This window comes from Gigantopelta aegis, chromosome 3, assembly GCF_016097555.1.
Source record: "Gigantopelta aegis isolate Gae_Host chromosome 3, Gae_host_genome, whole genome shotgun sequence".
Lineage (NCBI taxonomy): Eukaryota > Metazoa > Mollusca > Gastropoda > Neomphalida > Peltospiridae > Gigantopelta > Gigantopelta aegis.
Genome location: NC_054701.1, coordinates 19,117,707 through 19,142,831, shown reverse-complemented (window position 1 = coordinate 19,142,831; position 25,125 = coordinate 19,117,707). Strand labels below are relative to the sequence as shown.

Here is a 25,125-nt window from a genome sequence, read left to right as displayed (position 1 = left end):
AAAGACATATATGACGTGAGGCGGGTGTTTCTCCTACAAATCGCTTCCTCATAGCTCCATTTCATGTCTCCACTCTACCGGTAGACAGCTAAATGCTAGTGGATAACGAGCGGGCATAAACCGCTTTTAAAGTAATTCAATACTGTATAACAGTATGACACAATCGTTTATTTAACACAGTCCGCTAGCTGTTCGTTTTTCACTGTCTATAACTGTCTAAGTAAGAGAAGCGCGCGTGCGTCTCAATTTCACGTCGCTTTGTTGAAACGAAGAGCAGTAAATTTCACTGTTAAAATATTGGACGTGAATCGTCTGCGCTATTTACTTTGTGTATCAGTTCAATACGGACGTGATTATAGGCGTGCGTCGCTCGATATCGGTCAGCGGAACACCGACTCCCAGTGCAACTGCCCGACACAGAACATCTCAGGAACATGGCTGAGGGGAAAGAGATTCGAGTCGTCGTCATTGCGATGGATGGAAGTGATTGTTCAAACTACGCCTTTGACTGTAAGTTACCGCGATCAGAAGCACATTAGAAAATAGGTCACGTTTGGTTTTCTTTATACATACATTGTTCGGGGGTTTGTGACCTAGTTAGTGTGTTGTGGACTTTTTGATCCTTAGCTATTATTAATATATACGCCTTCGGTTAGTATCATAGAACAGATATATATTTGATAGTGTTTAGATACATATCAAGCAACCTTCCCTCGTTCTGCAAACGTGAACTCCATATCTGCATTGCAGCAGCTGTTGGTCGGGCTAGTGTGCTGCTATATATTATATTATATTATATGTAATACATTTAATCAGCGCTAAATATCTCCAATATACAGTAACATAATCATATTATTAAACGTTCCCACGGGGTCGTTTCAAACATAGAGCTTCAGCAATGATGATGCAACTAGTACAATAGTACCAGTTAGTTTTGATCATTAATCTCATTTAATTCATGTTATATTTGTCATATTGTGTCTTAACTGAGCCTAAATAATACATCTGTATGTGCTTAGCTTTTTATGTTACTTTTATATAAGGTGTTTTAGAACACCTGTCTGCACGTAAAAAACAGGAAATGATTTTCTCATATCTTTTGAGGTTAATATATGAAGCCTTGTTTTTTTTTCTTCTACGAATCAATGTGCTAACGTGACGTGCTGGTGTTTGCGCATGCCGTTTCGACCCGCCTGGCTTAGTTTTACTCCCAGACTCGAATGAGAGCGAGATTCGAGTTTAAACAAAATCTCCACACAAAATCAATACTCTGAGAAGTGTGTTGTGTAACGGAGCAACCGCTCGAGTGGGGGGTTTCTCCTGTGCGTTATCGAGTTCACTACATTACCCGATATATACCACAAGCGATATTGGTCACTCTTAATGCGAGTCTTATTTAGAAATGTGTAGTCCGATTCAGGGGCAGATCGAACTTCTGAGGGAGGACATGGGGTAAAGTTTGTTTAGTTTAATGACACCACTTGAGCACATTGATTGATTAATCATCGGCTATTGGATGTCAAACATTTGGTTATTTAGACATATATTCTTAGAGAGGAAACCCGCTACCTTTGCTTTATTCATTGGTAGCAATGTATCTTTTATATACACCATCACAAAGACAGGGTAGCACATACCACGGCCTTTGGTGTACCAGTCGTGGGCACGTCGTCACTGACATCTGGTTTTGCCCCACTGTACAATGAATATATGTGTATATGTGACTGGCCCGGCCGTTTGTGGAATACAATATCGCAGTCGCCTGTACGTGATGTTTTGCACGGTTGGAATTCCTTGTCGAAAAACCTAGATCCACCATCGATATTCACTTTGTCCTTGTATTATAGCAAATGCAACTGACTTAATTGGTATAACGCTCGCATGTGGGGCTTGGGGGTTCTGTCTCGTGGACTAATAGGCGTACGGACTTCATTTTTGTAGGGGTGGGGAACGTTTATTCATGTTTGTGTTAATACTAAATTACCATATATACATGTATATGGTTCCAAACGAATCACTACGCATTTTTAAATGGATCAGTATACTGTATTACAACTATTATTGTGAGTAGAATGATGGGAATATTTGCGCCAGCACTGAGGTTTTGGGGCAGTTGACCCACTGACCCCCGTCTAGTACGCTTATGGGTTTCAACCAGTGCTCCACGACTGATAAACCAAAGGCTGTCGAGTGTCCTGTCCTGACTGTTAGTGTTGATGAACAATGTAACGAGTTTCTTCTGAAGATTCTGTGTGACAATTATCAAATGTTCGATATATCAAGTAACCGATGATTATTAAATCAATGTGCTCTAGTGGTGTCGTTAAACAAAACAATCTTATTTAGCTCTTCGCATAATATATTATGAAAACATTAGTCTGGACATCGTCGTGTCCTAGTCACCACATCATCGTGCCCTAGTCAACACATCGTCGTGTCCTCGTCACCACATCGTCGTGTCCTGGTCACCACATCATCGTGTCCTAGTCACCACATCATCGTGCCCTAGTCAGAGGACGAGACGTAGCCCAGTGGTAAAGCGCTCGCTTGATGCGCGGTCGGTCTAGGATAGATCCCCGTAGATGGGCCCATTGGTCTGTTTCTCGTTCCAACCAATGCACCACAACTGGTATATCAAAGTCTGTGGTATGTGCTATCCTGTATGTGGGATGGTGCACATAAAAACAAACCCTTGCTACTAATTAAAAAGGTAGCGGGTTTCCTCTGTAAGACTATATGTCAAATTACCAAATGTTTGAAATCCAATAGCCGATGGTTAATAAATCAATGTGCTCTAATGGCGTCGTTAAACAAAAACAAACTTTAAACTTTCCAGTCAATGTCCTGGCATTGTCGTGCTCAAATATCCACACTGTTTATGTTGTGCTATGTTTCAGGGTGTAAACTGAACTATTGTATTACAAGTGTCATAATGCTTACGATGTGTTTTGTTGCAGGGTACAAGAAAAACGTGCACAAGCCTGATGACTTCGTGGTGGTAGTACACTGTCCGGAATATCAAACCCTAATGCATCACTCGGGTAAACTGACCTTTTATTTACTTTACCGCTTTACTCAGGGGCCCGTAACCAGCAGGTCAAATTGTTTGGGGGGGGGGGGGGGGAGGCAGTCGATTTTGATTCAGACGGAACTTGTGTGCAGGGCGGAGCCCAACGAGGCGAACTTTGAATGTGCGAAGTTTGTGACGGGGGTATGAAGGTCCTCTCCCAGAAAATTTTGGAACATTGACCCCTCATTAGCGATAGCCTGGCGTGTTTTGTGCTGCTTTCGAAGGCTTTTCAAAATCCCGCTTTTATATATAAAAAACAAAATCACTGAAAGAAACTGCAGACAGGTGACTTCCATTAATGTAAATAAATGGGTTATGACTAAAGTTTCCAACACGAAAAAAGAGTGTGCACGCGAGCGTGTGTGCGTGTTCTAAATCTGACAATGTTTTGATTAATACATATACATTAAAATAAATTAAAATAAATAAATTGCTAATAAACACATGATTTCACTGCACGGAGACTGACCCAACCCACGTGAATGACAAACAGTAGGCCTGAATCCACCACGTATGGATGATGTGAGATGATGCCCCCTCTCCCTTTTAATTAATTTGGAAATTATTATTGTAAGGTAGGAAAATTGTTTAACGTGCACATTCAGAGCAAGCTGTTGTAGCGCACTCCTGTCCTGGACACAAGTACCGCCCTCAACCGGTTCCTCCGTCCAGGACAGGAATGCGGAATGCGGAACCTTTTTAACGTGCCCATGTCCAACGTAGGTTCAGACACGCCCACCCCGGACTTAACCTCTGACTTCGCCGGTGGACAATTCCGGGGCATCAGGACAGGATATTATTGTAACAGTGTTGTGGCCCTTATATAGTTGTGCTCCGACAAGACCCTATATTACTGTAGCACTGATTCTTTCTTTTGCCCCTCCCCTAGATTTTACCTCTAGGTACAGCACTGATTGTGTTTTTGCTTCTCTTTTTTACCCTTTGTCCAGTTGGCCACGAGAGGAAGGACATCGAGCAGGTGGCAGGGAAGATGCAGGAAGAGCAGAAGAAAAAGAATGACCTGCTGGAGAGTCTCAAACAGATGCTGACTGATGCCGATGTACGTCTCTTCTACTTCCCTTTCTTTAGCCGTACACACATACACATACAGACGCACACACACATACACGCACGTACACACACACACATACACACACATATATACTCACATGCACACACAGACACACACACACACACACACACACACACACACAGAGACAGATGCACACACAAAGGTCACACACATACACACACATACAGACACCCACCCACACAGACACACACAGACACAGACACACACACACACACGTACATACAGAGACACACACAGACGCACACACACAGACACGCACACACTCACAGACACACACACACACACAAAGACAGACACACATACACACACATGCACACACATACACACAGACACATACACACAGACACACGCACAAAGACACACACACAAAGACAGACACACACACACACACACACACACACGCACACACACAGACACACACACACACAGGCATGTATAATTATGTGTCTGTGTGTGGGTGTAATATATATATATATATATATATATATATATATATATATATATATATTGTGGGTGTGTGATATTGGGGTGGGGGTAACGGCTGTTGGCCTGTTATTCAGTCAGGGCCCTGTTCCACAAGATCACCTAAGTAAGTAAAACGGGTGTGCACTTAAGGAGATGTTAGGGCTAAGATCGCTTCTAGGAATGAGGCTCTGCATACGTATTGGTATGCCATTGTCCGGTCATATTTAGCGGTGCACTGGCGTGGATCGGGATGTCGTCTTCTAAAGCATATGTGGGGGTTTTCTGTTGGGTACTATTTAGCTCTGCACAATCATATATAATTATGTTCTGCTTGTTATTTAATAGTGTGTATTATGTTATGTTATTTAACTGTGCTCGTGTATGTGTTCTTTTTGTTATTAGCTGTACACGCGCATATGTTTACTGCCTGTGTACGGCTAAATAACAAGGAGAATTACAGGTATATGTGTGCACACACATATATATTTTTTTTTCTTCTGCTTGATATTTAGCCATGCATATATATATATATATATATATATATATATATATATATATATATATATTGTTCTCTTGGCTGTTGTTAAGCTGTGCACACGTATATCCACTGTTTGTATACATGTATATATTTGTTCTAACACCTGCTATTCAACTGACTCTGTCGTGCGCATTTATATCATATACAAAAATCTGTGGATATCTATCGCTGACATTAACCAAGCTGTTAGCTCGTTAAATGGCATCATGCTAACTGCAGCGTCTATAGTGTCGTAAAGCCATAGACATAAATACATAAAATTATAACTACTGGACTCCAAACACAATTCAAGGACTTTGCTAGGCAACTAAAAGCAGGCTCATTCAATGATAAACTGCAGTCAAAATTAATGAGCACAAAGAAGAAAATACAAAAACCCAACAAACAGGGATTTTCATAATAATAATCCAAAAGAATACTTGTACTAGGGAGTGGTGAGAATTTAATGATATAATATCGTTAAATCAATCGATGACAAAACTGAAACTGCAGTTATATTCGAAAATAACATTACGGATACTTCTCCTCCAATGTAGGATAAAACAAGGTGATGCACTTGGCCCTACCATGTTTAATTCAATAGCATCACAAATTCCCCCGCACGTCACCGACCCTGGTCGGGCTGCTGGTGATCTCTTGCACTTACCAAGCGCGGGCGGTCCCTTCTCCCACCCAACCGTAAACCCTTTTCTTTCATGAACGAAGGAGCTGGCGTAAGTGAACACCTGCGCCCATGACATGCGTGCGCCACAACAGCTTGCTGTGAATGTGCACATTAAGCCTTATGGCCTGACCGGACCTGATCTCAGCAACAACATTGACCAATGTCTATTAACTAACGCTAAATCTCATACAAAATCAAACTCACGTTATGTAAGCAAACTCCCTGATGAAAGATATATAACACGAACATTTTAAAACAGCTGCATAATTCTGCCAATACTTAAATATATTGAAGAGAAATTAAAAATACTAATTTTAGACATTGTCTCTAAACTGCGTCTGCGTTGTCACAGACTGGAAATAGAGATTTGACGTTATAGGAATATCCCCAGAAATGGAAAAAAGAAGTTACCAGATCCTCTACCACAACACCAACTTGAATTAACCCATATAATGATTAAAAAAACTACGTGTTTATGCACATACAACACAATACATGTACATGTATAGTGCCTATTATATTACTTTGTTACACACCCGTTGATGAGACCATCATGCATTACTTTTGGTAACACATACTGTTAGCACATATACGTGTGATAATATTTTAAAGACATACGACTGTCTGCTCCTAGTTGATGACTAGAAACCGTGCTTATAAGTCCAGACTCAATCTCTAATGACGTCACACGCATACAATTTGTATGACGTTGCCATGACGTACACATCTCAGACTGTGTTAGAATCTCGAGTCTAGACTCTAAAAGTTTTATAAGCACCAGGCCGGGTCATCAATGCCATGCCTTAGAATGAAAAAAAAGCATTATCGGATTCGATCACTCTGTGACGTACACTTTAAAGGCATATTGTCACAGACCACTGACCTATTACATGACCTAACAAAGTATTACTTAAAAATATATATATTTGATTTGTCCCTAAATGTACTTTATTCAACCATCTACGTAACCACCATACTCCACTTATTAATGATATTTTGTCAGGTCTGTTAGTTACCATGTATCTTACAACTCATTTTTAACAATGTATTCGCTCGTTAGATACGTTTTAGAACAACTAGTTATAAGATAAATGGTAGCTAACGTCCACTCATGTAGTATTATCTATACACACACATTATATATAGATACCATTATCATTATCATCCTTACTTATTGTATATCTGATGTACTTATTAAGTTGTCAAATGTATGCCATTTTGTATGATTCATATATGAAGTAAATGATTTTGAACTTTGTTCTATCGCGTAGTATTTAGCTATGCAAACATGTACATAGGTGTCCTATTTCCAGTCTGTTATTTAACTGGCCACATTTTTGTGTTTGTTTGTATTGCGTACCATGGTTTGGAGGGGTAGGGATCGTGTTCGCTCGCTAGACGTGGGGGTTTTTTTTTCTTCTTTTTTTTTCATCTTTTTTTTTCTTGTGCTTGACGTTAGATGGATGTGATACGTTAGAACTTAAAAACAGATGATACCAGTCAAATAGTTAAAGCCCATGAGGGGAAGGGGTCTAGATATCGGCGGACCGGCTCCCATTTTTATAGGGGCGAAGGGGGGGGGGGGGGGGGGGGCAGACTTGTTTTTGTCCGAATTAAACGAAAATGCCAGAATCTGGATAACAAGTTTTCATTTTAGTATACAGCCAAACAGCTATATAGAGTTGCAAGCGAATCACAAGGCATTTTTATCTGGATTGCAAGTAATTTTGCGGATAAAATGATGGAAATACATGGTAAAAAGGCCTCAAGTTAGCACATTTTGTTCGAATATTTCTGTCGTTTTTGCCCGAATTTGAAGATTTGCTCCAGCACTGGGGTGGGGTGGGTGGGGGTGGAGCAGCCCCCCCCCCCCTTCCGCACCCCCGTCTCGTACGCTACAGATTTTCGAAGCTAACTTAGCGCTACGATATCATAAAACCGTCGTAAGCTATGACGTCACAACGACGGATGTCATACCCTACGACGGTTTTACGATATCGTAGCGCTAAGATAGCTTTAAAAAAATGTGCCATGGTGAAGAAAGAAGAAATTAGGGTTGTCGATTTATGCTCCCAGGGAAGTAGCCTATGTGTAATTTGTTTTTTTAATTCGACCTCCGAAAGCCCCAGGAAACACGCTTATAGTTCGCGAGCGCTCGGCCTCACTTCTTCTTAAGGCGACGCCACACTATACGAGTTCCTCGTACGATTGTGTAGCAACTGATAAAATCGTAATATTTGTCTTGCCACAATCGGCTGTACTCGTACGAGGCATTCGTATTGCCACGTGTGTCGTCACTAAATGTTAGCCGTTAAAACAAACATTCTTTACCGTTCCTTTCCGATAATTTGAGAATTTTTTTATTATTATTATTATTATTATTTCAGATTTTTGTGTTGAGTGCGTCGTTGAATAAAACATTTCCTTCCTTCAGATTTCTGGCAAGGTGAAAAGTATCGTGGGACATCCAGGGGAGGTAATCGTGAAAGCTGCCCAAGACGAGAGTGCTCACCTGATTGTGACGGGTACGCGCGGGCTCAGCAAGTTGCGGCGCACCTTCCTAGGCAGCATCAGCGACTACGTCCTTCACCATGCTCATATTCCTGTCATCGTCTGCAGGCAGTGACAGACACTAGCTCACCGAACGGATCTAGGATCTGTTCATAGGGGGACATTAAAACAGAATGTAGTTCGGTGGCGTTGTTAAAAACTCTTCACCTTATTATACAAACGCAAAATTAATCACTTGATTCATTCATTCATTTCAACTTATTGTCGTGCTTATATCCTATCCATTGAGTCGTTAAACTCGCTCTGGGCGCCATATGTGCGATGGCTTAACCACTACACCACCAAGGCCGGTTTATAAAAAATCACTTGACCAAAAATAGGGGCTTAATTGCGGCTACTTGATCAAAAATAGAGGCTTGTAAACAGTGCTGTTTTTTTGTGAATGAAAAGAGTGCTTTTTTGTTAATTGTGCTATTTTTAAGAATGCCCACAGTGCTGTTTTTATCAATGTAAACATTGCTCTTTTTTATATTAATGTAGGCCAAAATAGCTTTTGTTTTTACGAATGTTTAAACAGTGCTATTTTCATTAATGTAATCTGGTCTCTTTTTTACTAATGTTAACCGTGCTGTGGGTCTTAATTTAATGTGAATTAAAAGCTGCCCACATCTTGATATACTTGATTACCAAAATGATTATGTATAAGCAGAGACTTACGTACATTCCACCAGGCGAACTCATCAACGTACACCATATGATTTGAAGGAACCTTTCAATTTGTTTGTTCTGGGCATTAATTTTAGTTGCCAGTATAACACCATTTCAGTCATGTTCTAAATTTCTTGCCACTGTATAACAGTATTCTAGGGTGTATTGGCAAAGCATAAGCGTAGGAAGTTCAAGGGAAGGGTGGATAGAAAGGGGTCTGCTCAACTCGATTGTGCATCCCCCCCCCACCCCACCCCACCCTCTACCAGTTGAACGACGAATTAATATATACTCCCCTCTCCGTTGCTGACATCTTCCGACGCCTATGCAAAGACTGAAAGTCCTTGGTGTTATTTTAGTCACTTTGTTTTAGCAATTTTAAAGTTACTGCTGTATTAATTTGTAATTGTAATAGAGCTTTGTTTTAGCACGTGTTATAAGGAGATGATGTTTTCACTTATGTGTACGCTCACCGTCGATTAAGGCAGCCGAATACTAGCAGTCGATTCACTTTAATTATAACATGGTTAATGATAACTTTATTCGCATTAGGCCTAATGGCCCTTGAGCACATAATGTATACATTATTATATACAGAGATATAATGTTTGTATACATCTTGTATAAGGTAAAATCGCATTGACACATAATTCGGTTACATTAGTAACATGGCGAGCATGAGTATTAACATTATGTTTATAAAATAAATAAATGCAAGATTATAGGTACACATAGTCAGGGCTTCGTGAAATTTTATAAAATCCATTAGCCTTGGGATCAGTTATTTTTAAAATTTACTAGCCACGATTATAAATTCACTTAAGTTAAAAAATATATATTATATAATAGTAATAATCAGATATGTGGTTTAAACAGGGAGATAGAGCTTAAAACACTAATATTTGGGGGTTTGGGTCGGGGCAGGATACTCATATTTACAAAATAGACTTAACTGCAACATTTGATTAAAACATTTCACAAGCCGTCGGGCATGGCAAAAGTAGTTATTTACTAGCCCAACATTGAATATCACTAGCCATGGGAGTGGAACTACCATAATCTAGAAGCCCTGCACATAGTATATATAACAAACTTTCTACTTATGCATTCACATTCACATGATAGAAATTGTAAATTGTAGGTGGAATCCCTCAGTAGCACAATGAATATTAATTAACAATGGATTTCATTCGCTTGCGAATTATATCCGGTCTATAAATTGCATTGATCTTCCCCATAGATAGTATATTTCACAATATTAATGTGTGTACCCGACTTTATGTCTGGCAGTAAATTGGCACGCTTGTAGCCCAGGAACCAATACGAAAATAACAAGTTGATGACGTAGGTTTACGGTTTTACTCTGTGAAGGTAAGAACTGGGAACTCCGAAAGGCTTGCAGAGCTATATTCTCCATTCGTCTTAAACAGGAAAAAAGAGCCGATAACCACGTCATCAACCTGCTATTATGTTTATCCTGCAACTCGATAAGAAGCAGACAAAGAGAGTCAGTTAATCAACTTTCTTATTCACCTCAAGTGAGAACATCATTCGTTATTTTTGAAAACACATATACGTGCGATAACAATTTCAAGACATACGACTGGCTGCTCCTATGTGATGACCAGGTTGCCAATGCAATATGCATACATCCATTATCTTACAACCCGTTCAAGTACGTATCCAACTTGCTTTCAAATGTTAGATACGTTTAAAACAATTTGCAACTGTTGTAAGATAAAGTGTACCTAACAGTCACTCGTGTTGTATTTTCTATTTATTCCTAGCATTCGATATGCCCAAGCTAAATAAGCAAATGTTTGAAGTATGACATTAAAAAAAATATGACTTCATTTTTTGTTGTTGTAATGGTATATTTGTCGCGTTCAAAAATAGTTTTGACTCATAATTCCTCAATATAAATACAATGTTTATACTGGATATTTACCATAATCAAAAATTTCATTTCGATTGAAACTGATGATATAAAGAGCATGCAGTTGATTTGATTATTCTAGTCAAAGCAACCGAGTCGCGTCAGATAGGTCGATTGTCAAGTAGTATCTTGCTACTAGCAGGATATCACTTCGTTGTATAGTATCCGGCCGTCATATTCTTTCGATACAAACTGTGGTTGCAGGATAAAATTTAATGCATAAATATAAGCGATTATACTCCGTACGTTCCGGTTCATAAAATATCCAGGCTGCAGTGTAACATAAATACTGAGTTTCAATTAGGGTTAGGGTTAGGGTTAGGGTTAGGGTTAGGGTTAATGTTAATGTTAATGTTAATGCTAGACATAGAATAACCATTCTGGAGGTAGGTGAAGTGCTCACTACTATGTATGTGATTAGACTAATGCAGACATTAGGCGCCTTAATTCATTCTGATCCTCATCTTCCGACAAGATGTCATCCCATTCGCCTATTCTGTTCATAATTTATAAACATCATTAACTGCTCCAGTGATGTCTCTAGATTATTCTTCTAGACATGTTGTTAAAACATAGTTGAACAAGTTTGTTATTAATGAAAAAATTAAACATACTTCAAATAAATTGTCTTCGTTATAACTTATTTGAAAATTTAGTTTTGTTTTTGTTTGTTTTTTTTGTTTTTTGTTTTTGTTTTTTTACTAGCTAAACAATGATTCCACACGAAACGTGTTCCTGAAATAAATGTTTTAATGGTATTATTGTATTTATGTTTTTAAATGTTTTTATTTGTGCTTTTAAATTATTATTTTCCGTAATAACGTTTCACATAGGCGTACGGGCTCCAATTTTTGTATGAGGGTAGGCTAGTTTTTGCCTGAATTAACATCTATAATCGGGTGCAAACTAATCACTAGGTATTTTTACTTGGATTACAACTAATTTTGTTGGTAGGTAGCAGGTTAGCACATATCTCCCTCCCCCCCCCCCCCCCCCCCCCCCCCCCCGTCTCGTACGCGTTTGACTTTTCAGGCACGTATGAACCGAGGAGCCGGGGGTCATCGAGGATAAACATGTAAAAAAAAAAAAAAAAATCCTACTCTATATAACTAAAAATTAAAATCTTGCTTTTGCCCCCCTCCAATAGAGATTGTAGCCCCAAGCTTTTAGCATCTGCACAATATTGTTTGGAATATTTTAGAATAGTATCTTGTAGTCCTGCTAAGTCTGGATGGTGCCATTTTATTTATGTTCACATGCAAGTGATACCATGTGACATTTCAATACATTAAGGTGGTGGAACGTAGCCCAGTGGTAAAGGGTCCGCCTGATTTAGTTAAACCAGGTCCAAGTAATTTAGTTAAACTAGGTCCAAATAATTTAGTTAAACTAGGTCCAAGTAATTTAGTTAAACTAGGTCCAAATAATTTAGTTAACTCGGGTCCAAGTAATTTAGTTAAACTAGGTCCAAGTAATTTAGTTAAACTAGGTCCAAATAATTTAGTTAACTCGGGTCCAAGTGATTTAGTTAAACCAGGTCCAAGTGATTTAGTTAAACTAGGTCCAAGTAATTTAGACAAACCAGGTCCAAGTAATTTAGTTAAACTAGGTCCAAATAATTTAGTTAACTCATGTCCAAGTAATTTAGTTAAACCAGGTCCAAGTGATTTAGTTAAACCAGGTCCAAGTAATTTAGTTAAACTAATTTAGTTAAACTAGGTCCAAGTAATTTAGTTAAACCAGGTCCAAGTAATTTAGTTAAACTAGGTCCAAGTAAATTTAGTTAAACTAGGTCCAAGTAATTTAGTTAAACTGATCCAAGAAATGTAGTTAAACCAGGTCCAAGTAATTTAGTTAAACCAGGTCCAAGTCAGTCAGTTGACCCAAGTCCTATAATCCGTGCCATCCTTCTACAGAAATGTTTTTGTAAATAATTTCAGTTTGGTTTGACGTAAGAAGGAAAGTAAGTGTTTGAAAAAAGGCGTTCCGTGTAGGAAGGACTATATAGTGAACCAGCTGAGCCAGGCGCTAGTCAGGTGGTAGTATCAAGGTCCCAGGGAGCCAGCTGAGCCAGGCGCTAGTCAGGTGGCAATAACCAAGGTCCCAGGGAGCCAGCTGAGCTAGGCGCTAGTCAGGTGGTAGTAACATGGTCCCAGGGAGCCAGCTGAGCCAGGCACTAGTCAGGTGGCAATAACCAAGGTCCCAGGGAGCCAGCTGAGCCAGGCGCTAGTCAGGTGGCAATAACCAAGCTCCCAGGGAGCCAGCTGAGCCAGGCGCTAGTCAGGTGGCAATAACCAAGGTCCCAGGGAGCCAGCTGAGCCAGGCGCTAGTCAGGTGGCAATAACCAAGGTCCCAGGGAGCCAGGCGCTAGTCAGGTGGCAATAACCAAGCTCCCAGGGAGCCAGCTGAGCCAGGCGCTAGTCAGGTGGCAATAACCAAGGTCCCAGGGAGCCAGCTGAGCCAGGCGCTAGTCAGGTGGTAGTAACAAGGTCCCAGGGAGCCAGCTGAGCCAGGCACTAGTCAGGTGGTTTCACAAGGTCTCAGGGAGCCAGCTGAGCCAGGCGCTAGTCAGGTGGTAGTAACAAGATCCCAGGGAGCCAGTTGAGCCAGGCGCTAGTCAGGTGGTAGTAACAAGGTCCCAGGGAGCCAGCTGAGACAGGCGCTAGTCAGGTGGTAGTAACAAGGTCCCAGGGAGCCAGCTGAGCCAGGCACTAGTCAGGTGGTTTCACAAGGTCTCAGGGAGCCAGTTGAGCCAGGCGCTAGTCAGGTGGTAGTAACAAGTTCCCAGGAAGCCAGCTGAGCCAGGCGCTAGTCAGGTGGTAGTAACAAGTTCCCAGGGAGCCAGCTGAGCCAGGCGCTAGTCAGGTGGTAGTAACAAGTTCCCAGGGAGCCAGCTGAGCCAGGCGCTAGTCAGGTGGAAGTAACAAGTTCCCAGGGAGCCAGCTGAGCCAGGCGCTAGTCAGCGATTTTAACAAGGTCTCAGAGAGTCAGATAAGTTCTAGTCAGCCAACAGAACCTGATAGGTCTGCTCCAAGTACATTTGGCTTTTATTTTCCATATTCATATCCACCACCACCCAAAACATTGCATTCAGAAAAGAAAAACGAGGAGAGATTACCAGTACTGACCTCGAGCCAATACAGAACTATTATACTTCTACTAGAAAACACGACAAGTATGGATAAAGCAAGTTAAAAAGGAAAAAGTACAAAGTCCAAGGGAAAAACAAGCATCTCACACCAGTAAATCGTTGGAGGAGCTTTCCAGAAGATGTCGACACACAATGACTGTTCTGTGGAGAATAGTACAGAAATTGCCGGTTTGGCAGTATATCATGGTACGACAGTAGTATCTCTTTTATTTTGAAATCAAGATAGATAGATAGATAGATAGATAGAATAGATGTTTAACGACACCCCAGCACGAAACATACATCGGCTATTGGGTGTCACAATTCCCCATGTAGTTACTCTGTGTTTTGGCGTAATATACAGTGGAACCTCGTTAGTCCGGAATCCAATAGTCCGGAATCCTCACCTTACGAACGTTTTTTTTTTTTTTGCAAAACGAAACGACCACTCAGTAAAGTTATTCATTAATCCAGATATTCAGCTTCCGGAACCGGACGGTCATAATTCTGAACCAAATGTAAGAAGTAAAGGCAAATTGCTTCGTTTGACCGGTCGCCGCTGATTGAACATAAAAGTAATCCGCCAATTAACGCTCAAGGAATCGAGAGAGATAAAATGGCTACACGGGGTTTCACACCGCAGTTTATTTAACTATTCACCTGTGTTTATTTTAGTGTTAATCGGATCGAGCACAAGTGTTCACAAGTGTTTGTTGTTTTTTAAAATATAATTTCTTTGATCTATGACCAGACTGGCTGTTTTATTTTATGAAAAAAAGAAGAATATTTTATTTTTAAAAGTAGGTAACTCTTGATCATACCCTACGGTACCCCATGACCTCGTTTTGTAACTACTCTCCTAACGTACCTGTATGATTTATTACTGAATATTGTTCATAATTGTTTTGGTGTCCAACTCAAGAGTATTGCCAGTCACCCAAAATAAAGACAAAGGAAACGTCTTTATATGTTACTGCTATCAAAACACTGGCTTGCGACTCTTTCACAAGTGGAACATTGCTCATTCAGTTTCACGCCGGTTTTGAGGAAGTTGTAATTCTGTGCTAGGGACGGAGGGATGTATCATGTTGACGTTTATATTATATCAGTAGATATAGCAGAAATGAATTATAATTTCGCCATTTAATATGTTTAAAATATAATCTGTATGCGTAGAAACTAACTAATAATGAATGTATATAACCGAGAAACAATATATGCATTCCTCAACAACGTACCCACTTCGTGGAAATGAACTCAACCACGTGGCCTAGATTTACAACATTAACTGGTACGACAAAACACGACTAATAATATTTAAAACTTGTCGCTAGTAATCAAACATTTAGTATCAACAATGCAACATGTCTTAAACAGTATTTCATTTTATTTAATCGCATTTTCTAATTTTAAGACAAGCACCTGGCAGTACAGTACTGAATAGTAGACTGGCCTCACGGACATGCAAATAGCGCTTATTCACACCACGAGGCGGATCAACAGAACAAAACTGGTTGAAGAAATGTTTGGTTCTAAAAATCAAATGTGTCGTTTTTATTTTGTTTGTGAATCAAGGGAGGTTACTCAGCATGTACATTTCAGTAATCCGGAAGTTCGTTAATCCGGACGTTTTTTTTAATAACCATACCGTCCGGACTAACGAGGTTCCACTGTAGTTCGATTTAGGAAATAATTCTTAATCAAAAGAAAAAATAACAGTATAAATGTTATTTGACTAAATAAGAACGACTGTCCAGACGGAACGCTGCCATTTATATAACAGTAAAAAGAGGCAGCGTTCTGCCTTAAGAGCGGGAAACTGAAATATTGTATGGTCAGCCTATATTGATTTTATGTTTGGCATTTGGTTACCTAAAAATATCGGCCAAGTAGCACTCTCGATATTGTCCTATATTCCTTAGAATATAGTCTATTGAAATGCACGCCAATGTGAATGGTGGTGTGTAACCTCCAGAGCCCTCGTATCCGCTGAACGTGTGGCAGTTACACCACGAGGACGGCGATGTTGAAGTCGTTAACCTTTACCCCGGCTTGTCACGCGCCACGTGTCTGATACCGTATTTCACATTACGCTGCATCACGTAGGTGGATATATATACTGATGAAAGAAATGAGGGAACACACAAGTATATGTAGGAACAACAAATTATGACGGCAAAAGGCGTTTATGCTGGACATTGTACGGAGGGGGTCTGGACTATGGCGACCGAAGATTTTAGGTGTTGGGGTCGAACCATACTCCCCCGGAAAATATGTTGAGAAAGAAAAAGATCGCTTGGAGCAGGAAGGGGTTTCGACACCCACCCCCTTCCCTATATAAGTGTCTGAGCAACCGAAACCCTTATCATAGTGTCAGGGCCCGTGCGAATAAAACCTTTAGAGTCCACACTCAATCTCTAATGACGTCACACGCATACAATTTGTATGGTGTTGTCATGACATTAGTGTCTCGGACTGTATTAGAGTCTCGAGTCTAGACTCTAAAAGTTTTATAAGCACCAGACCTGGAAGCTGACTATGTTACTGACATTCAATCCCATATGTTAGTGCCACGTTATATCTTTGTATTCTACACAGACATACCTTCATTACTGATGAATTAAAACTGGTCTAAAATGTCGTGTAGCGACGGGATCTAGGTCAGTCGGTAGAGCGCTCGGCAGAGGTTCGTTCTTGCGTCGAAGGATCGAATCACCTCAGTGGACCCTTTCTCGGCCGTGATAGGTGTTTTCCTGTCTGTAAGATGGTGAATATAAAAGATCTCCTGCTACTGATGGAAAAACGTAGCTGGTTTGCTCTCTAAGACTATGTCAGAGTTACCAACTGTCTGACATCCAATAGCCGATGATTAATATATCAATGTGTTTTAGTGCTGTCGTTTAAGAAAACTAACTTTAGCTTTAAAATATAATATGTTCCCTTATTTTTTTTCCAATCAGTATATACTAAACATTGGTTACTATTATATATCTGACCTACCCTACACCTCTATCCTTGTAAACCTTTCTAGCAGATGGAGGGCAACGCGATGGCCACTGATGGAAGAAAGATTGTTGTCGCCATGGACGGCAGTGAATATGCTAATTTTGCCTTTAAGTGTAAGTGCTCTATCTGTAACAGTCAGTATTGTTCTGTGACACATTGAGGTGAGTGTTAAAAATCTTAACCTTAGGTGCGGAGGGTCCAAGGATCGACCACTGTCAATAGAAACCCGTTGGACGTTGTCGTAGTTCATCAAATTGAACCTTGACATTGTATCAAGGTTTATCTTGATTACTTTGTTATTGTTTTTCCTACCCTAACCTGTTCCCATGACTGGTATGTCAAGGGCTTAGTTCATCAAGATATATATGGAGTTTGCTCGAGGTTTATCTTGATGAACTAGTCATGGTCTATGTTTTATGCTGTTCTGTGTATGGGAAAGTGCATATAAAATGCTGCTTAATGGTAGTAATAGCCCATATGGCGGCAATGTGTTTTATCTCTCATTATCTAAAGCAAAAAAAAACCCACAAGGTAGATAATAGACCTACCAATTGTAGCTTGAAATTCATTAATGTGTTGTTAACAAAATATTCCTTTCATTTCTGTGTTACATATTGTAAATTAATATCTGTGATCACTGTAAATTATGTTTATAAAAGAATTAATGATAAAATGTATTTCAGTCAAACACTATATTTATTTATTTTATAATATGTAGTAAATTTACTCAACATTTTTAAAAAATATATCTGGTGCGTGTGCAGGGGGTGGGATGGATTGAGGTCGAACTTCGCGCGCCAGTCTACAGGCGCCTCTTAATAATTAATACAGTGTCATATACAAATTGCAATAGTATAAGATTTTGTTGTTGTAGTAATACACACCAAAATGCATTTCAATAACACGTGACAAATTGTCAACTTTTAATAATACATGTGTTAAATAACATCTGACTAATTCTATTTTAATATTATGTACCTAGGTTTTTGTTCTGAATGTAAATATGTGAACCAAAAAGGTGACATTTATGAAAGATTATGTTTGTTATTATTTTAATTGCAGGGTATATGAAGCATATTTACCGTCATGGCGACCACGTGGTTCTAATATACTGTCCGGAATACCATGCAGTCCATGCACGTAATCAACATTAATCGCTTCTTGTATACGGAATACACGTTGTTAGGGTTTTGTTTCTTCTGTTTATTATCCTTCTTCTTTTGTTTGTTTGTTTGTTTTATTTCTTCTGTCTTTCTTTCTTTTTGTTTTTTTGTTTGTTAGGGTCGTGTGTTGTTTTTTGTTTAGTTTAGTTTTTGTTTTTGTGTTTTTGTTTGTTTGTGGGTTTTTGTGTGTGCACGCGTGTATGTGTGTGTGTGTGTTGGTTTTTTCTTCTTCTCTTTGCTTTACTGTTACTATTATAAGCATACGCTGTAACACGCAAACTTTCTGAGAAGTCTGTCCAGGATACAGGTCAAAGAGACGGTCCCAAGGTCGCTTCCACTGTAAGATGTTTCCCACTAATATAACATTTTTAACAAATAAAATTACATATAAAATACATTTTCTGCTTGGAACATCGCTGTGTTTTTGATAGTGCTAATATTTGTAATAGCAATTAAACTACTAGATTTTTAACTTCCAGTAATTTTGAACTTACGAATGTTTTTTTTATACTGACGTCCAAAAGAAACTGTACATACATAAAATTTGAATAATTTGGAAAATATTGTTGCTAATCGAAAAGAACCAATTTAGAAACCACTTTACAAACACTTTGCATATATCACGAAGTGCGTTGCAACTTAAATATGTTGAACTTCATGATGCTTTTATGTCCCACCATACCGTTTGCTGGTTTTCTATAATACAATTTCAAGCCTTGTAATGTTTGTTTTGGACGTCAGTATAGATTAGGAAATAACATGAGCTAGACGTTAGGGAGTGAATGAACCAACGAATAACTGAATGTTTAACGACACCCAATTATTAAAATCTACATCGGCTGTTTGGTATAGAACAAAGTTAACTACATTTATGAATTGATGTTTAACATCAATATTAAAATTCAAAACTTAATTAAAGAATTGTGCAAAAATATAAATATTACATGGTAGATAAAATTAAAAGTTGGAATAAAATGCAGTATGTCGTAAACAAATTTAATAAGTTCAAGATGAAATCGAAATTATTTCATTAAGACTGAAAAACAACGAATATACAGACACAAAATACTCTAAACACGAAATGTTATTTAATATGCATGTTTAGTAGATTAAAATGTTCTTATTAGTCCGAACCATCTAAACAGAACAGACCAGGACAAAATTGTATTTGAACTTCGATCACATAAAATGATACATGAGCAATGTACAATACATATTACAGCGGTACGAAATAAATAAGTAAAGTAAAGTAAAGTAAAGTTTGTTTTATTTAACGACGCCACTAGAGCACATTGACTTTTAATCGTATCATCGGCTATTGGACGTCAAACATATGGTCAATCTGACACTGTTTTTTTTTTTTTTTTTTAAGAGGAAACCCGCAGTCGTCACATAGGCTACACTTTTACGATAGGCAGCAAGGGATCTTTTATTTGCGCTTCCCACAGACAGGATAGCACAAATCAATGCCTTTGTTGAACCAGTTATGGATCAATGGTCGATGCAAGTGGTTTACACCTACCCATTGAGCCTTGCGGAACACTCACTCGGGTTTTGGAGTCGGTATCTGGACTAAAAATCCCATGCCTCGACTGGGATCCGAACCCAGTACCTACCAGCTTAACCAACTGCGCCACCGAGGCCGGTAAATAAATACATAAATAAATACAATTACAGAAAATTCAGGACAGTCTTTTTCTTGGTTGGTTGATTGTCATTAGAGAAAGAGAAATTTCTATACTGTCTTACACGTTCACAATGAGCTATTCAAACCCATTCAGTTGGAGTCGTATTGAAATATGTAGTCAAAAACTCTTGTCGTGTTTCAGGTTTTGTAGAAGTGGATATTACCCTTGTAGCGGAACAGATTGAGGAGGAACAGAAGAAAACCAGAGAGTTTCTAGAACATCTTGCAGAGAAGCTCAAAGAGTACGGGGTGAGATATACAATAAATAAATAAATAAATACTTACATTTAGAACTAGCCCTATGTGATACACAGGGCCGTACCCTGATCGAAATCCTGGGGAGGTGGGGGGGGGGGGGGGGGCACTACTTTTTATAAACAAATGAAACACTATACAAATTTAACCCTGAGATGTGTATGCTATTTTCTGGAGTAAAACAAAAAGAGGTGAGAATCTCAGGGGGCAAGTGCCGGGGGTGGGGGAGGGTACGGCCCTGATATATGGATTCCCCTACATCACGTGTGTATCGTCATATGTAACATGTTGACAAAGCATTGATTGACAATTCTGCCGGACGTTCGACCCGGGAAGCTGCACATTTTACCGGCCTGAATGAAAATCTGCCGAACTAAACATAATTGACTCAGACTAATGAATATAAACGTAAAATAATTAGCAGAACGACAATCAAAACAATCTCCCGGCCCGTGGTGACCGGAAAAAACAGGTCGTAACAGCAGTATTTCGATCACAGCATGTGATACATGATACCTCGCTTGCTTGCAGTGTCCGATCGAGAGTGACCTATCGTCATTATACATGTGATAAATACACACCGGCCTACCGCTAGATAAGTATACGCCTTATTAGGTGTGTAAAATGCTGTATGTATACAGTGGCTGATCCAAAAAATCCATTGGTGGGGGGGGGGGGGGGGGGGGGGGGGGGGGGGCGCAATTACATGAGGTGGAATGTCAAGGGAACTTTGGGGGAGGTTTGGAGGAGGATCGTAATAAAATGAAAATTAATATATAATAAAATTATAACTATTGCAAAATTAAGGGGGGCGGGCCCCTAGGCCACCCCACCCCCGATTACATGAGGTGGAATGTCAAGGGAACTCTGGGGGAGGTTTGGAGGAGGATCGTAATAAAATGAAAATTAATATATAATAAAATTATAACTATTGCAAAATTAAGGGGGGGGCGGGCCCCTAGGCCCCCCCCCCCCCCCCCCCCCCCGATCTGCATCTGGTATATCACGAGATTATTGATATGATGTGTGTGCTGTCAAGTATTATACATTTCATTTCATGTGTATTTATTTTCGTGCTTATATCCGATTAAGATTCAAGCACGTTTTCCTGGGCACACACCTCAACAATCTGGGCAGTTAAACTCGCTCTGGGTGGGAGTTGATACCGGGATGCGAACCCTGTACCTACCAGCCTTATGTCCGATGACTTAACCACTTTACCACCGAAAACTGTTGTACTATACTAGACCGAATTAGTGATGGGAATCGGTTGGGATTTCATCATCGATCATCGGTTATAATCGGTTGGCACCAACCAATCAGCTTTCGATTACACAGTCGGTTAGAATTCCATGATCATAAGAAGGCTTTCAATTATAAGAATCATGTACCTATTAACTTGTGTACCTGAAATGGCTAATTGTACGTTTATTAACTATTTAATATAACTTTTCTTTATGTACACATGAAAACAAACCTAAACCACTGTATATTTCCATCAGTTTTATCATCTAAACTGGAGGCACAGTTACAGTTAACATTTTCCCACATAATCGATTATGGATTTTTATAATCTTTCACCACATCGTAAGAGCCAACCCGATCAATTTTCAATTACAATCGATCATTGGAACACCACTAGACCGAATAGTACGATACATGCGTGTATGTGTACGTCACTAAAATGTAATGTGTTACAGATTTTAGTCATATAGACTGGATGCGGCATGCGTTGCGGTCCGTTTGCGGTTGCTGTTTTGAGCATTTACACCACATACGATTATTTCATTGCGTTTGGCCGCATGCGTTTTGCAGACGTGCGCCTCCAGTATAGACGCACCCGCTAAAGGGCGGGACGTAGCCCAATGGTAAAGCGCTCGCTTGATGCGCGGTCGATCTAGGATCGATCCCTGTCGGTAGGTTATTTCTCATACCAGCCAGTGCACCACGGCTGATATATCAATGGCCGTGGTATGTGCTACCCTGTGTGTGGGATGGTGCATATAAAATATCCCTTGCTACTAATGGGGAAATGTAGCGGGTTTCTTCTCTAAGACTGTGTCAAAATTACCAAATGATTAATGATTACCACATAAGCCGATGATTAATAAACAAAACTTTAATTCTGTGTGAGATATCTATACACGTCACTGGCTAATATTTGTTATGTTATGTTATGTGTACACCAGTAGGTAATGTGTGTATTCGATATATTCGACTGATATTTTGTATATTACTTTTTTAATTATTATTATTTTTTAAATGTTCAGATTGGGGGAAAGGTGAAGAGCGAGTCTGGAAATCCAGGGGAGGTAATCGTGAGAGTGGCCGAAGAGGAGGATGCCGACCTGATTGTGACTGGGTCGCGCGGTCTGGGAATTGTGAGACGGACGTTCCTGGGTAGCGTCAGTGACTACGTGCTTCACCACTCTCACGTGCCGGTGATTATAACCCGACACAGCTCCTGATACATCCACCGACTGACCTTACAAATACGTATTAATAATTTAATTAAAACAGGACATCGACTAATCAGACATTTTGAATTTAAATTCTATATCAGTATTAAAATATCCTAAATTAACGAAAGTGTTGTAAACTGCCTCACTTACCCTAGATGCCCTTTAGTTACGGCCCTTGACAATTATAGAATCTAAATCCAGTTTATTTATTGTTTACATGTCAGTAAGCTATCAAAAGTGATCACTTCTGAAGTTCATGTGACTGAAGAAGAAAAAAAGCACTAATGTGGGACATCACTGAATAAAACGAAATACGAATCCTGAGCAGACCTTTTGTGTTTTATTTTCAAAACCCACGCTACTACATTATTTTATGGTCGCAAGTTGAATGAGATGTTAATATGAGGTTAATAAGAGGGAATGGAAGGAATTGGCTGAAAACATCCAAATGCAAATTTAAAAGTTATGCCAGAAGTGTAAAGGATAGCATTTTACATTTCCGAATTGTTGTTTGTTTTCTTCTTTTTTTTTTAAATTTGAAATATAGATTGCTCAGAAATATTTAAACCACACAATGAGTTGGTCAAGCGTGGATTTAGGTGAGAGTGTCAGTTGTCCTATAGAAGCATCTGACGGCGGGCGAATCGTGGGAGCAAAATATTCTTTGCACCCTACTTTGAGCAGATAAATGGTTTTGAACCATTTAATGATTTTGTCGTTGAGATGTAAGGGCATGGCCACCATTCAGGAATGGATCGATCAACGCGAGCCATTCAGAAATATTCGATTTGAAAGAGTATAGACCGCTGCTGGTGCTGATGGTGTGAACGGTCACAACAGTTTGGTATTAAATTAGAAAAACGCTCGCCAATGTTGTTTATAGAACTGTCAATCAAAAGAAGTGACCGAGATCCATCTTTAGACCATCCTTGTGCACAAATTTAAATTGATAAGCAGGTGTCTGGACATAATAAAAATCGTTCATCTCAGAACAGTGTCCAAGGGAATATATGACAAAGTCGTAACTGCTCTTATAATTCAGTCAGGTAATTAATCTATTGATGTTACTTTGTGTAATGATGACACATCATACTTTGTGGGATGACGATACATCCTACTTTGTGGAAGGACGATACATCATACTTTGTGGGATGACGATACATCCTACTTTGTGGAAGGACGATAATCCTATTTTGTGTAAGGACGATACATCCTACTTTGGGACAATAATACTTTGTGGAAGGATGATACACCCTACTTTATGGAAGGATGATACACCCTACTTTATGGAAGGATGATACACACTACTTTATGGAATGACGATGCATCCTACTTTGTTTGATGACGATACATCCTACTTTATGAAATGACGATGCATCCTATTATGTAGAAGGACGATGCATCCTACTTTGTGGAAGGATGATGCATCCTACTCTATAGAAGGACGATGCATCCTACTATGTAGAAGGACAATGCATTCTACTTTGTAGAAGGACGATACATCCTACGTTTTGGAAGGACGATGCATCCTACTATATAGAAGGACGATGCATCCTACTATATAGAAGGACGATGCTTACTCTTTTGTGGAAGGATGATATATCCTACTTTGTGGAAGGACGATACCTCCTACTTTATCGAATGACGATGCATCCTACTATGTAGAAGGACGATGGATCCTACTTTGTGGAAGGATGATACATCCTACTTTATGGAAGGACGATACATCCTACTTTTTGGAAGGACCATGCATCCTACTATGTAGAAGGACGATGCATTCTACTTTGTGGAAGGACGATACATCCTACTTTGTAGAAACAGGAAATGACGCACTCAACACATTTTTTATTTACGATATATGGCGTCGGACATATGGTTAAGGACCACACATATATTGAGAGAGGAAACCCGCTGTTGCCACTTCATGGGCTACTCTTTTAGATTAGCAGCAAGTGATCTTTTATATGCACCATCCTACAGACAGGATAGCACATACCACGGCCTTTGATATACCAGTTGTGGTGCACTGACTAGAACGAGAAATAGCCAAATGGGCCCACCGACGGGGATCCTACTTTGTGGAAGGACGATACATCCTACTTTGTGGAAGAACGATACATCCTACTTTGTGGAAGAACGATATATCCTACTAATAAAAACTAATAAAACATAATTTCAGTCATCGATACGTCAATTCGTGATTTGCCGTAAAATATTCTCTAAATGCCTGCCAAAAGATATTTGAACGCTTCAGTGTTCAACGTGTGACGCATATAATAAGTAAACCCATAGGCACACGGGCTCCCATATGTGTAGGGGGGGGGGGGGGGGGAGGCAGGTTGTTTTTTGCCCGAATTGAGAAATTCCCGAAGGTCATAGAGTCGTCGAATAAATATGTCTAAAATAGGCCTACAGTTTCCTACATGTCAGTGACTAC

The 25,125-nt window shown here is 39.6% G+C and overlaps 2 protein-coding genes across 2 annotated transcripts; both read left to right on the top strand.

The window, feature by feature from the left end:
• The first annotated feature begins 105 nt into the window (after positions 1–105).
• Positions 106–11,609, top strand: LOC121367641 (universal stress protein Slr1101-like). Its single transcript, XM_041491932.1, has 4 exons — positions 106–510; positions 2,958–3,041; positions 4,021–4,130; positions 8,265–11,609. Exons 1-4 carry the CDS (start codon positions 435–437, stop codon positions 8,454–8,456), a joined length of 462 nt encoding a protein of 153 aa, XP_041347866.1. The 5' UTR covers positions 106–434; the 3' UTR covers positions 8,457–11,609.
• Positions 11,610–17,101: 5,492 nt separating this feature from the next.
• Positions 17,102–23,012, top strand: LOC121369514 (universal stress protein Sll1388-like). Its single transcript, XM_041494622.1, has 4 exons — positions 17,102–17,234; positions 18,184–18,261; positions 20,114–20,220; positions 22,497–23,012. The coding sequence occupies exons 1-4, from the start codon at positions 17,150–17,152 to the stop codon at positions 22,692–22,694; spliced, it is 468 nt and encodes a 155-aa protein (XP_041350556.1). The 5' UTR covers positions 17,102–17,149; the 3' UTR covers positions 22,695–23,012.
• The last annotated feature ends 2,113 nt before the right edge of the window (positions 23,013–25,125 follow it).